Source organism: Gorilla gorilla, chromosome 4 (assembly GCF_029281585.2).
Source record: "Gorilla gorilla gorilla isolate KB3781 chromosome 4, NHGRI_mGorGor1-v2.1_pri, whole genome shotgun sequence".
Taxonomy (NCBI): domain Eukaryota; kingdom Metazoa; phylum Chordata; class Mammalia; order Primates; family Hominidae; genus Gorilla; species Gorilla gorilla.
In genome coordinates this window covers 182,993,755-183,007,665 of record NC_073228.2, presented here as the reverse complement: position 1 = coordinate 183,007,665, position 13,911 = coordinate 182,993,755, and the positions used below count along the sequence as shown (strand labels likewise).

The 13,911-nt window shown below is 43.1% G+C and overlaps 1 protein-coding gene across 5 annotated transcripts in view; it reads right to left on the bottom strand.

Annotated features, from left to right (window-relative positions):
* ZNF879 (zinc finger protein 879) overlaps window positions 1-13,568 on the bottom strand; it is a 42,618-nt gene extending 29,050 nt beyond the window's left edge. The window contains exons 1-6 of one of the 5 annotated variants that reach the window (XM_063705931.1): window positions 13,429-13,568; window positions 12,296-12,363; window positions 9,744-9,870; window positions 9,215-9,310; window positions 6,315-6,353; window positions 2,957-5,138 (exon numbers count right to left, since the gene is read on the bottom strand). In XM_063705931.1, coding sequence (XP_063562001.1) covers window positions 3,703-5,138; window positions 6,315-6,353; window positions 9,215-9,310; window positions 9,744-9,870; window positions 12,296-12,328 — 1,731 coding nt within the window. In that variant the 5' untranslated portion in view covers window positions 12,329-12,363; window positions 13,429-13,568 and the 3' untranslated portion in view covers window positions 2,957-3,702. Of the gene's footprint in view, window positions 1-2,956; window positions 5,139-6,314; window positions 6,354-9,214; window positions 9,311-9,743; window positions 9,871-12,295; window positions 12,364-12,457 lie in introns of those variants that run through there. The other 4 variants (XM_004043126.3, XM_031011408.3, XM_055386482.2 and 1 more) reach the window with 4 other exon arrangements.
* Between the last annotated feature and the right edge of the window lie 343 nt (window positions 13,569-13,911).

Below are 13,911 nucleotides of genomic sequence, written 5' to 3'. Positions count from 1 at the left end.
GCTGAGACTACAGGCATGTGCCACCACACCCAGCTAATTTTTTGTATTTTTAGTAGAGATGGGGTTTCACCATGTTAGCTAGGATGGCCCTGATCTCCTGACCTCGTGATCTGCCTGCCTCAGCCTCCCAAAGTGCTGGGATTACAGGCGTGAGCCACTGCGCCCGGCCAGTATATATCTTTTAATATATAATTTTGCAAAAAAATTGTATCATACCCTATGTAGTTTGCCAATGACTTTTAAAAACTCAAAAATGTGTTTTTCAATCTATCCGTTTTTTTGTTTTAGAGACATGGTCTTGCTATGTTGCCCAGGTTGGTCTTGGATACCTGGGCAACAGTGATCCTCCTGCCTCAGCAGAGTAGCTGGGACTACAGACGTGCTCCACCATGCCAGCTTCATCCATGTTTCGCTTCGCTTTATTCCTTTTCACTGCTGTTTCTACTGTGTTAATATTCCAAAATATATCCATTCTCCTAATTAATGGACATTCAGACTACTTACAATCATTTGGTGTGATGATCAGTGCTGCTAAGAATATCTTTATACATCCCTTGATGCCCACATGCAATCATTTCTCCAGTGTATCTATGCAGAGGTCCACAACACGCACAAGTTCAGCTTTATGTCAGTCATCTCTGACTTATATTCCCACTACTAATGAATTTCTTATTCCACATACATCCTGAAGCTCAGTATTGTCACACATCCTAATTTTTCCTCATTTGTGGTTGTAAAATCATACATTACCGTGGCCTTAATTTGCATTTTAACTACTAATGAAGTTAATTACCTTTTCGTGTTTCTGGAAATTTGTATTTTCTTTTCTGTGAAACAAGAAGTCATGTATTTAGCCCATTTTCCTAGTGGTATTATTGATTTGTACAAATTAGTATTTCTGGATTATAATAGTTTTGTTGGGCATACTGTAGAAAGATCGATTTTGTGTCTTGACTTCTTTCACCTCCCTTTTTGTATACTTTGGTAAGCAGTTCTTTCATGTGAGCAAACACATCAAAAATTTTATATAGCTAATTTGTAGCCTGTTTAAGAAATCTTTCCCAATCTCAAGAACATAAAATTATTCCTTTACATATTCCTCCAAGTTATTCAGTTTTTGCTTTTCATGTAATTGTTATGGTGAGGGTAGGGATCTAATTTTTTTTTCTGTGAATCATTTCTGTCTCAGAGCCAATTTTGAACAGTTCATTCTTTTTGTTTTTTGAGACAGTCCTGTCACCCAGGCTGCATGCAGTGCAGTGGCATGATCTCGGCTCAGTGCAACCTCCGCCTCCTTGGGGTCAAGCAATTATCTTGCCTCAGCCTCCTCAGTAGCTGTGATTACAGGTATGTGCCACCACACCCGGCTAATTTTTGTAGTTTTAGTAGAGACAGAGTTTCGCCATGTTGACCAGTCTGGCCTCGAATTCCTGACCTAAGGTGATCCACCCACCTTAGTCTCCCAAAGTGGTGGGATTACAGGTGTGAGCTACTGCGCCCAGCTACAGTTTATTCTTTCTCCGTATTTCTTGTCATTAATGCTTCTAACATCTTACCATTCTTTTTCAGTAGGCTTTCTATAAATAAACCTTTATCATGTTATTAACTATGCTTAGGTGCTCCGGATTACGTTTGCTAATGCTTTGCTTGGGATTTCACCTCTTGTTCATAGGTAATATTGGCCTATAATATTCATTTCTTGTGCTTTACCTGGCTTTGGCACTGGGTTATATTAGCAAAATTGTGCTATTACATTATCTCCTCTGGGAGACTTTCCATAAAACTTGATCTGTTACTTCAAGTTTCGACAGATCTTGTCTTAAAAAATAACTTGGCCTAATGTTCTCTTTGTGTGATTTTAATTCAGATTTAACTTTTTGATGATTTTAAAACTACTAATAGTTAGGGAAGTTCTATTTCCCTAGGAATTTTTCCAACTTAGGTAGAGAAAAAAAACTGAACAGTTGTGGGAAGTAAGGATTAGAGATGATGCATTCAATGATTCAGAAAAGTCTGTTCTTCACAAGTCTGAAACAATGAGACTGAGTAACCCAGGAGGCAAAAGCTGTATTCAGTGATTTTTGCTATGCTCCCAATAACACTTTCCTATTTTTTTTTTTTTTTTATGAGATGGAGTCTTGCTCTGTTGCCCAGGCTGGAGAGCAGTGGCACGATCTCGGCTCACTGCAAGCTCCACCTCCTGGGTTCACACCATTCTCCTGCCTCAGCCTCCCAAGTAGCTGGGACTACAGGCGCCCGCCACCATGCCCGGCTAATTTTTTTTTTTTTTTTTTGTATTTTTTAGTGAAGACGTGGTTTCACCGTGTTAGCCAGGATGGTCTCGATCTCCTGACCTCATGATCCGCCCATCTTGGCCTCCCAAAGTGCCGGGATTACAGGCATGAGCCACTGCACCCAGCCCATTTTCTATTTTTTAAAGTTCCTTGGCAGAAAAACTTAGCACTTTATGAAATGGGTGGTTTCAGCCCTTAAGTGCTTGCCCCCTCCTGATAAACTTGGCTAAACTAGATGTTAGCCTCTGTAAAGCCCAACAATTTTGACTTGTGAGATAACTGTTTTTAGCTTGCTAATCTTATGATTCACATTTTAGAAATGCTGAAATGAGCTAAATCACTTGTTGAAGAGTGTAAGTCCATTTTCTGGAAGAAAGAGCATCTGAACTCAGAGCCTAAGTATTTGCCCAGTGACCTTTAGAGTGTGGGAAGAAAGTGAACCTTGTCTGATGAAGGTGAAAAAGTGGAAGTAAGGGTGAAAATCATCTGGTTCATTTTACCTCCAAGGATGATGACCTGAGTTCTACATTGTTCCTGGGCCTTCTGGTGGCTGGTAACCAGAAAACTCACAGAAGCAGGCAGACCCTGGGAGCCGAGCTGTGCTTGCTATTGGCTACATTCTGAGATAATTTATAACATTTTTCAGTAAATTGCAAAAGCAGTGGTTGTCTGAATGACCTTTACTTATCAATTTAATACAGCAAAGGTAATCACTTTTAATGAGAAAAACAAGTGAAATACCATGCGTTCTGTGACTTAAAGTGACTTTAGATCTGACTCAGAGTTTGGAACAAGTAGTCAGGAAGAAAACTCAAAGACAGTACGTCTGCCTAGTTTATGGAGTGATTTTCTTCTCAGGTGAATGGCTTAGAAAGCAGAGAAACAATTCAAAGTCTTTACCATGAAGTGCAGAATCTGCTTTAAGATTATTAAAAAACATTTTAGTGACAGTGAGGTAGCTATGGGTCACCTGTACATATTTCTTTTCTAAAACATTCTTTCTAGTACCACTGGCTTGCATAATAGTTTCAAAAAATAGATTCCTAGATTTATCTGTGTCTGGATTTTATGGCTGTACTTGTACATAAACAGCAGGCTTCCCAGTGATGCTCAGGAAAGCTGGTGGCTGTTATCGTACATCACTAGACAATCAAATACTAACCCTGCAATCTTAAAAATTCTCCATTTCATGGTAATAACTTAAGAACATATGAATAAACATTTTATAGAAGCTTTTCTAGCATTCCCAAGGTTACCCTGCATCATGAAGTCTCCGATGTTTGATGAGGTCTAACGCTGAAGTTTTACCTATGATAACTACTCTTCATCACTTTCTCCCCACAATGAATTTTTTGATATTCAGTATGGAATATAACTTCAGTTCCTACATGCACTTATACAGTTTTTCTCAATTATGAGTCCTTTGATGATTAGTAAGAGATGAGCTCTGACTAAAAGCCTTCCCACATTCTTTACATTTATAAGGTTTTTCCCCTGTATGAATTCTCATGTGTGTCATAAGGGATGAACTCTGTCTGAAGGCTTTCCCACACACTTTACAATTATATGGTTTCTCTCCAGTATGAATTCTCTGGTGCTGAATTAGAGCTGAGCTTTGGTTGAAGGCTTTCTCACAGTCATTACATTTATAAGGTTTTTCTCCAGTATGAATTTTTCGATGAGTATTAACGCCTGAGTGGGAACTGAAGGCTTTTCCACATTCCTTACAATTATATGGTTTCTCTCCAGTGTGAATTCTGTGATGTATATTAAGCCGTGAAATCCAAGAGAAGGCTTTCCCACATTCATTACATTTGTAGGGTTTTTCTCCAGTGTGAATTCTTTGATGTTGTATGAGAGCTGAGCTTTGGCTGAAGGCTTTCCCACATTCTTTGCATGCATATGGTTTCTCACCAGTGTGAATTCTCTGATGTATGATAAGGGCTGAGTGATAGCTGAATACTTTTCCACACTCGTTACAATGAAAGGGTTTCTCTCCAGTATGAATTCGATGGTGCCTACTTAGCCGCGATATTGAAGTGAAGGCTTTCCCACACTGAGTACATTCATACGGTTTCTCCCCAGTATGAATTCTGTGGTGCTGAATGAGAGATGAGCACTGACTGAAGGCCCTCCCACATTCATTACACTTATAGGGCTTCTCTCCTGTGTGAATTCGCTGGTGATTATTAAGAGATGAACTACCTTTAAATGTTTTTCCACATTCCTTGCATTTATAAGGTCTCTCTCCAGTATGCATTCTCTGGTGTCCAATAAGAGATGTGGTGAAACTGAAGGCTTTTCCACATTCACTACATATATAAGGTTTCTCTCCTGTATGAACCCTCAAGTGCTGAGTTAGGGATGAGCTTTGGCTGAAGGCTTTCCTACATTCCTTACATTTATAGAGCTTCTCTCCAGTGTGGATTCTCTGGTGTTTACTCAGGGAGGAACTGTGGAGGAAGATTTTCCCACAGATATTACATTTATAACATTTACGCACTGTGTTGACCCCCAGTTGTTTAAAGAGAACTGAATACTGCTGTGAACGGGGTCTCCTTCCTCTGGAAACTATTCTCGGTTTTCTAATAAGCGATGATTTTAGACCAAGGTTTTTCCCAAATTCAACACCTTTAAAGCTCCTCTCCTTCATGTAGACTTTTTTGATGGTAACTAACACTTTACTGAAAAGTCTGTTCTTTTTGCCTTGTTGCTTCTCTAACTTATCTTCATTTATGTAGGTTTTCTCCAACTTGAAGTCAAATGCGCCATCAATTATAAGTTTTTTCATGACTTCCTGATTTTCTTCTTTAGAAACTATGGTTTCAAACAAGCTTTCCCATCCTAAAGTAGACAAAACATATAAGTCTCTCTTGAACTGAGAATTTAAAAAAGTAACATAAAAACACACAAGGATAGTTAAAAAATATAAAGCCTTGAAATCTTAGAAAAGGATGGGAAAAAGAAGAGGAGGAAGGAAGCAGGATGACAGACATGTGGGTGGGCAGGGTCTGAAGAAACCTACATATAGGTGGGCTGAGGAAATTAGGGGACAACAGGAAGAGCCAGGCTCGATCTATTAACAAAGCACAGCTCGCTAGGCTATGAGGCCCTTCTGAACACAGCCTGTGTCCCTCAGCGTCATCTCCCAGGGCAGCTACCGGTGCACTCAGGTAAATACCAAGGGAAAAACTGCAGAGGGGCTAAAATTAAATGAAAGAGAAGAGCTCGGCCAAACACAGGATGTCAAGCAGTGCTGCTCTAGGCCTCCTCAGAATGCTGTAAATAATGGCATCCACTTACTCAAGTAATATCTACTGAGTCCTACTGTGTGCTACGCAAATGTTAAGACTCTGAGAATGACAGGGCACAAGCCAGACAAGGGCCTACTCTCAAGGTTTTCATTCTAGCAGTGTGATACAGACAATGACCAAGTAACAAATCAACAGCAGTACAAAGGAGCAATGAGAACTGTAAGACAACACAAACGAAGCACTGTGTAATAAGAGTGAATAGGCAACTATTTTAAACTGGGTGATGAGAAAATGAAATTAAAGATGAGATCTAAATAACAAGTGCTGGCCAGACAAAAATGTGGGTATAAAGGTGATTCCAGTCAGAAAGAACAGTAACACAAAGGCCCTAGGCAGGAATAGCTTCCTGTTTTCCAGGACATACAGCAGTCCATGGTAGCTGAAGCAGAGTGAACAAGAAGAGAGTGTCACAGATGAGGAAAAGAGGTGGGCCAGGCTATATCGTGGAGCGTTTTCTAGGATACAGGAAGATATTGGAAGTTCATCAGCATCACTGAGGGCTAGAAGGGACATGAAATGACATGGTTTTTGTTTAAAAAGGATCACTCTGGTTGCTGTATGAAAAACAAACTGTAATGGGGCCGGGGAGAAAGAGAACAAGGGCAGCTGCAGAACAGGCAATGAGGCCGCTGCACTCTTCCTGGATGAAGATGGTGGTGGCTGGCACTGGCATGTGGTGATAAGAGATGGAAAGAGGTGGGCGTACCTGGGATGTTCTGCAAGTAGCACTGGCAGGTATCTTCACCTACGAATAGAGCGCAGAGGCAATGAAAGAGGGGACTCAAGGATGACTCCTAGCTTTTGGTCTGGGCAACTCAATGGACACCAACACCATTATCATGATATTGGGGAATACTGGGAGAAAAGAACATTATTGAGAGTAATTTTTTGTCTACCTTTTTGGTTACTTAAGATACAGTACAAGAAATAGAATCATTGATCCAAAAGAAATGTATTTTCTTTTGTATTTTATGAAACAGCTTTTATTTTCTTAACTACAAAAGAAATATATCATCATTATAAGAAAAACGCAGAAAACTATAAAAATGAACATATAGCTCACCCATAAATACATCATGCAATTGTAATCACTATCATATGTGGGACGTAGCTCACCAGAATTTTCTGCATATAAAAAATCACTTAATTAAAAAATTAAAATGGGTTGAAATTAAGCTTCCTTTACCTCCATTTCACTTAAAAATCATGAGCTTCTCTCCATGTCAATAAATGTAGGCTGACATCATCATTTTAATGGCAATATAATATGTCCAATGCATGAAAACATCATCATTTACTAAATCCCTTTTTGAGAGTCATTTACCCTCCTCCTTTGGTGGCAGTGATGCCTCGTGTTATAACAAACGTTCTTTTACAACATCTTTGTAACTCTGCAGTTATCTGTGCAGAAATTATCTTAAGATTTCTAGACTTGGAATTGATTTTAATAAAACCAGACCATCCTCAGAAAGACTACCAGTTGCAGTCCCACTAACGATACTGCTTATCACTCACAGCAGTGGCAACACATTGGGTATCTATTTCTTAATCCTTGGTAATAAGGGAAAAATGGTAACTTGTGCTTTGTTGGAATTTCACTGATTTTAATTTAATGAAGTTGAATAGTGCTTCAAAAAATCCCTTGTGGATTTTTAATCCACATGCCTGGCCTTTTCAATCACAATACTCATGTCTTTGTACTGTGATGATTTACTCTTGGTACCTTTGCCTCTTTATATTATGGCTTTGTATTCCCATAACCATCTTAGCAATATTAGTAACAGAGAAAAACTGGTAACTAAAATTTCCAAAAGGAAGACTGTTTAATTGGCTTAACATACAATATAGTCCTCTCAATGAGGTAGGCCTCTATTCACTGAGGGCTGAATAACTGAAGGACATTCACAGTTAAAACAGGCTCAAGAACAAACTGTATAATCAATCTTTCTGTATCTCTCTCTCTGTGTCTATCTCTCACACACAAACACATTTAAACAAATATGCAGTTTGAATGGGTAATAAACAACAATAATCGATCATAGTTGGTAAAATTCCAGGTGACCTTTTTTTTGCTCCTATTTTTACAACAGCATGTAGAATTTGTACAAATTTAAAATAATTTTTTAAAATGCTTGTAAAACAACACTGAGAATGTGACACCAATGATTTATTTGCCAACCAGAAAGCTCAGAGTGAAATTTGAAACTCATTTATAGCTACCATTCTGGTCCTTACTACAGATCTATTTATTTTCTAGATGTCTGATTGAATTTCTATTTTATTGTATCATTACTCTTGCAGTCAATTGCCTCACATTGTTGGTGGAATGTGGCAGAAACAAAAGATCCCTGAAATGAAAGGAAGGACTGAATCTTCAAAGCAAAGATGCCAGTAAAGTGCCAAAGAACAAAGAAAAAAAAATACTCTTTCATATAACCTAATGAAAAGTCTGAATTCCAAAGATAAAGATGATGTCCTATAAGATTCCAAAGAGAAGACAGAAAAGAAAAACCAAGTTACCTATACAGGAAACAGAATCTGACTAATGGGATTATTTGTCAGCAGCACTCCATGCCCAAAGACAGTGGAGCAGTTTGGCTGTACAATGCAGAGAGGAAAAAAAAAAAAAAAAAAAAAAAGATGCCAGAATTCTAGATCCAAAACACAAATCTCAGAGGAGAGAAAAAAACAACTGATTTTTGACACGTACAGATATTGCACACACAAACCTTTTTTGAAAAACGTTACCCAAGAAAATATTCTAGTCGAGCCAAAGGGAAAAATGTGAAGACAGAGTTCACGAATGGAAACGCAAAAGTGAACTGGCCCAGAAAGCCCATGCCCTGCCCAGGTGAGAAAAAAACACCAGACACGTGGTAAAGCTCAACAGAGGCCTCCTCTACTGCCAGAAGCATAGACAGAATTCACAGGAGAATGAATGGGGAAGCTGATAATGCAGTCATCCAAGGGCGTATAGGGAAAAAGTGACATGCCTTAGGAGCTGGGATCTGGGATGCATTATTTTCTAAATTTTCACAGAAAAGAGAAGAATAGCATGATAAGTATCCGGAAGCCCACTCACATTCCGTAACTGTTACCGTTTGTCACACCTTCTTTCCCTCTTTCATGTATGTAAATACATACACATATATCTGCTTTTTTCCCCCTGTTGAACCATGTATAATAAGTTGTACACCAAAGAAATCAAAGCAAAAGATGGTTCCAAGATGAAATTATGAGGGATGTATTGTAGTGATTAAAAAAAAAAATGTAATGTACAAGCCACTAAGGAAAATAATTTAGGAAAAGAATCAATCCAGTAAAAGCAAGGAAAAAGGAAGATAAAAGAATTATAAACCTTTACACATGATATACTGCATTACATATTCTGCAAATTATAAGATATCTGAAAACACTGCAACCCATATTGGGAGAATTCAATCCTCCTCTGAACATGATGGATCAAGTAATCAAAAGGAAAGGATCTGCCTTCCCAGCATTCCCCCCTGGCCTGGCACATCAAGGAGACCCTTGAGCGCAGCCTCCTCGCTGTGCCCTGGCAGTGGGAAAATGTTATGCCCATCTCCCAATTACTCTGTCACTCACCAAGATGTGCGCCTTGGGGAACTCCACTCTCCACCATCCAGGGGTCTTCTCCTTGCTCTAACTGGGAGATGACCTTTGGCTTGGAAAAGAGAATCCCTGTTCATGAACAAGAAAGAGACGTGAGCGGCCATCGTAGCAGGCGGGTCCAGCCCCAGAGTGCCCAGGGCAGAGGGGCAGTACAGGGAAGGAGGAGGTTTGTTCTGAGAGAGGCTTCAAACTGGGCTCCTAGAGGACGACCAGGAGGTGGTCCCAGGAAGAAAGTCAGGCTCTGGTTGTGCACTCCTCTCAGCAGGAACACCGTGTGAGGCTCAGGGAACAGAGCTCAGCGGGCAGAAGACAGGAAAAGCAGAGAAAAGACCCCTTCATCAACTCTACTAAGCCAAGGTCTCTCCGTACAACCAAGGGGAATGGCAATGGCCACTCTTGGAGCCCACCTGTGAGCCGACCTGGCCAAGCCCTACAAATGTGCCCCCTGAGGGTGCTAAGGTGCTCTCCTGGCAGATTCTGCATCAGGAGGAAAGTTCCTTACCCAGTGAGACCAGGATGCTGTAGTTCTCCAGCATCACCTCCCGGTACAAGGCTCTCTGGGCAGAGTCCAGGTGCAACCACTCGTCCTGGCTGAAGAACACGGCCACATCCCTGAACGTCACGGACTCCTGGAATGGCAAACCCACTCCTGTTCATCCAGGACCGTCCCCACAACAGGACGACTGAGAAGCAACCCTGTCACAACTTAGGGTTCTAAGTATTTCAAGTGTTTCTGGACAACTTTTCAGTTACCAAGCACACATTTATCATTTACCTATGGTGAGTGAAACACCGTCCCCTCAGGAAGCTTGAACACAGAAGCCAAACAAGAGAAGCACCTGAACCCATGAAACAAAATCAGAGCAAGAAAACACTGAACTTTAGATTTGGAAACGTCCGATCACCTAGACCAAACCCTCATCTTACAGGTGACACCTGACAGTCAGGTTTCGGAAGGAGGCACCAGCGCATTCACTGAGGGAGATATAGGTGGAACACCACCAGGCTTGCTGGGAAAGGCGGTCACTGAGTCCTAGTTCTGCCTCAACTCGGGCCATCTCTGAGTCCTGGGAAACAGGACACTGACATTCACAGTAGGGAAGGCTATGAGAATGTTCCAGGCATGGCTGTGTCAGGAGAGGTCCCAGGTGGTGGGCTACATAATCTTTCAAGCCAGAGGAGAAGGCTATGGTCAGGAGTCTCCCTCCCCACCCCAGAAGCTTCTGTTCTTCTACCTCTCTCCTCCTTCACTGGATGGCATGTCACTGCTCTGAACTAGGGCCATCTCCCCTTCTTTTCTTGAGAGTCATCTTCTTGGCTGGGCACAGTGGCTCACGCCTATAATCCCAGCACTTTGGGAGGCCGAGAAAGGAGGATTACTTGAGCCCAGGAGTTCAAGACCAGCCTGGGCAACATAGAGAGACCTCATCTCCGCAAAAAATAATTTTTTTTTAATTAATTGGGTGTGGTGGCATGTGCCTGTAGTCCTGGTTATTCAGAAGGCTGAGACAAAAGGCTTGCCTGAGCCCAGGAGGTCGAGGCTGCAGTGACGTGTGATCACACTACTGCACTCCAGCCTGGGCAACAGAGTAAGATCCTGTCTCTTAAAAAACAAAACAAAACGAATCATCTTAAAAAAGCTTACTAGAAAATTCCAAAAGATCAATAAGCAAAACAACAAGAAGTGTTCATCTAACTTTCTACCACCAGAAAAAGTTAACGTTTTGCTATGTCTCTTCAGGTGATTTTCATGCAAATATGGTTCTATATTTAAATAAAAATAAAATCACATTATACAAATAACAGCATCCTGGTCACCACTGTTTACATGCTGCCCAGTAGTTCAGTGTACAGATGATCTAGTTTATGTAACTCCCCTAGCCCTGGATGTTTAGGTTGTTTGCACTTTGTTCATACTCTAGAAATGCTGAATTGAGCATCCTGTACAGAATCACAAAGGCGTACAAAGCTTATCTCCTTCAGACATATTTTTCTTTTTTTTTTTTGAGATGGAGTCTTGCTCTGTCACCAGGCTGGAGTGCAATGGCGCAATCTCAGCTCACTGCAACCTCCACCTTCCGGGTTCAAGTGATTCTCCTGCCTCAGCCTCCGGACTAACTGGGATTACAGGAGCGTACCACCAGACCCACCACACCTGGCTTTTTTTTTTTTTTTTTTTGAGACGGAGTCTCGCTGTGTCACGCAGGCTGGAGTGCAGTGGCATGATCTCCGCTCGCTTCAACCCCCGCCTCCCGGGTTCAAGTGATTCTCCTGCCTCAGCCTCCAGAAGAGTTGGGACTATAGGCATGCACCACCATCCCTAGCTTATTTCTGTATTTTTAGTAGAGACCGGGTTTCACCATGTTGGTCAGGCTGGTCTTGAACTTCTGACCTCAAGTGATCTGCCCGCCTTGGCCTCCCAAGGTCCTGGGAATACAGGGCCTCTCTTTTTCAAATTCCCCGTGTTAGGAAGGAATTATTTAACTCCTCTGTGTCTTTGTCCTCCACAGGGCAAAAACACCTGGATCTTTCACAAAGCTCTGGTAGTGGCAGTGGCCTGGCATTGGAGCCCCATTAAATTCTTTGTCAAAAAGTATGAGACTAGGGGCCGGGCGCGGTGGCTCACGCCCATAGTCCCAACACTTTAGGAAGCTGAGGCGGGCAGATTGCTTGAGGTCAGGAGCTCAAGACCAGCCTTGCCAACTTGTTGAAGCCTGGCCTCTACTAAAAATACAAAAATTAGCCAGGTGTGGTGGCATACATGCCTGTAGTCCCAGCTACCAGGGAGGCTGAGGCTGCAGTGAGCCATGTCCGTGCCACTGCGCTCCAGCCTGGGTAACAGAGTGAGACCCTGTCTCAAAAAAGGGAAAGAAAAAAAAAAGCATGAGACAGGCTCTGAGGCAAGGGAAACACCTTCCTTCCAGAGTTTCTCAGCTACCAAGCCCTCTGGTCCTTCCCTGAGCTTCACTGGGTAGAGAAGCTCAACAACAGATGAAGAAGTTTACCACGTCTAGACCCTGAAGGCAGTTCAAGCAAAAAGAAGCCTTCACTCACCTGTACATGGGCTGGCAGCAACCTCCTTGCCATTTCTCCCTCCCTGCTGCCTCTCTTGGGGAAGGCACCTGGAATGGAGAAAAAAGCTGTGAGGTCTTTTCATCTAGCCTGCATGCCCACCCTCATTAGGCCAGACCAGGTTAGAAGCCATAAGCTGAGCACCTGCAGAGAAGGAGCCTGGAACTGCCCAGGCCAGAGGGGCCCTGAGTCCGGCCACTTAAACCAGTGTGGGAAGCAGGTACAGAGTCACCGGGCCTGCTACCTTTCTGCCAGTGCTTTACGACAAAGACGAATGGAGCGAAGGGAAGAAGACCATCTGCCGTGCCTTAACAGGGTCAAGGGCAGAATCAGGCAAGGCTCATCCAGATAAAGTAATAGGAAATGACACAATATTCCACACATCTGCACTTGGATGTTGTTCAATACGAAAAACAGCAGTTGAAGAACTGATGCTCTTTTTTAGGAACAGCCAACCAAAAATTAGTCCTCTTTTCTTCCTCTTGTAAGATTTACTTCCTTTATCAAAAACAGTTATCAAAGCTGCTTAAAGATAGCGTTACCCATTCTCCCTGGCCCCCAAAAAACAAGGGCTCAAGAAAATAGCATCACTGGCTAGAAATTGATTTAAAATTTAGAGAAATGGGAAGAAACTTAGCAAGTGGACGTGGTTACGGTAAATAAAAAAGGAAATAGTTAAATCACTCTAGGACTGGCTGTAGGAAAACACTGCCAAACGAGCAAGACTGCCAAAAACGAGTAAATCTGAAGTTTAAACTCCGGGAAACGGAGTAGGGGGAGGCTTAAACCCACAAACGCTAAGAGCGGAAAACCGCCCGGAGGGCTCCGGACCCCGAGCCGAGGCGGCATTTTGCAGTTTCTTTTCTGGAGCCGTTTTCCCCGGAGTCCGGCCCAGGCTGCGGCCCAGGAGTCCAGCGGCGTCGACGCGCCCTCCCGGCCTCCGCTAGGCCCTTCCCAGGCCACGCCCCCTCCGGGGCCGGGTTCACCTGCCGAGGCCGCCCCGGCTCGGACGCCCGGAGCCGGGGGCTCGGCAGACACGCGCAGAGGCCAGCCCTCGTCCTGGTCCCGCCGCGGCAGCCGCACGCCCCGGGCCCGCCCTCACCGGCAGCCTATACCTGGGCCCGCCTCGGCGGGGGGCGCGCAGCTCCACACCGCACAAGAAGCGAGCGGAACACCTAATTCAGAGACGTTTCCCGTCGCTGCCGGGCGCAACTGCGCCTGCGCGCCGGAGAGCCGACGGGTTTCCCTGGCTGAACCGCAGCGTTTGTCCCTCCGGACTTCATTTCCCAGACGTCGCTGCGGCACCACCACTTACGGTGTCCGAGAGAGAACCACAGCGCCGAGAGCGGAGAACGCGGTCGGGCTGTGGAGTTCGAGAAGGCTGAAGCCGAGTCCCTCAGCTTGGGCTCCAACTGCTCTCCCTCCGCTAAACCACCCATTGTATTCGTAATTAGAATGACAAAAATAGTAAGACGGAAAAGTGAGTATGAATTTTTAAATCTGGAAGACTAGCCGCTGCTGATTATTCGCAGGTGGTGACAGAACTATTACAGTCCATTCTGCGATTTTAATTAAAAATGAATTATGTCTAAATTTTA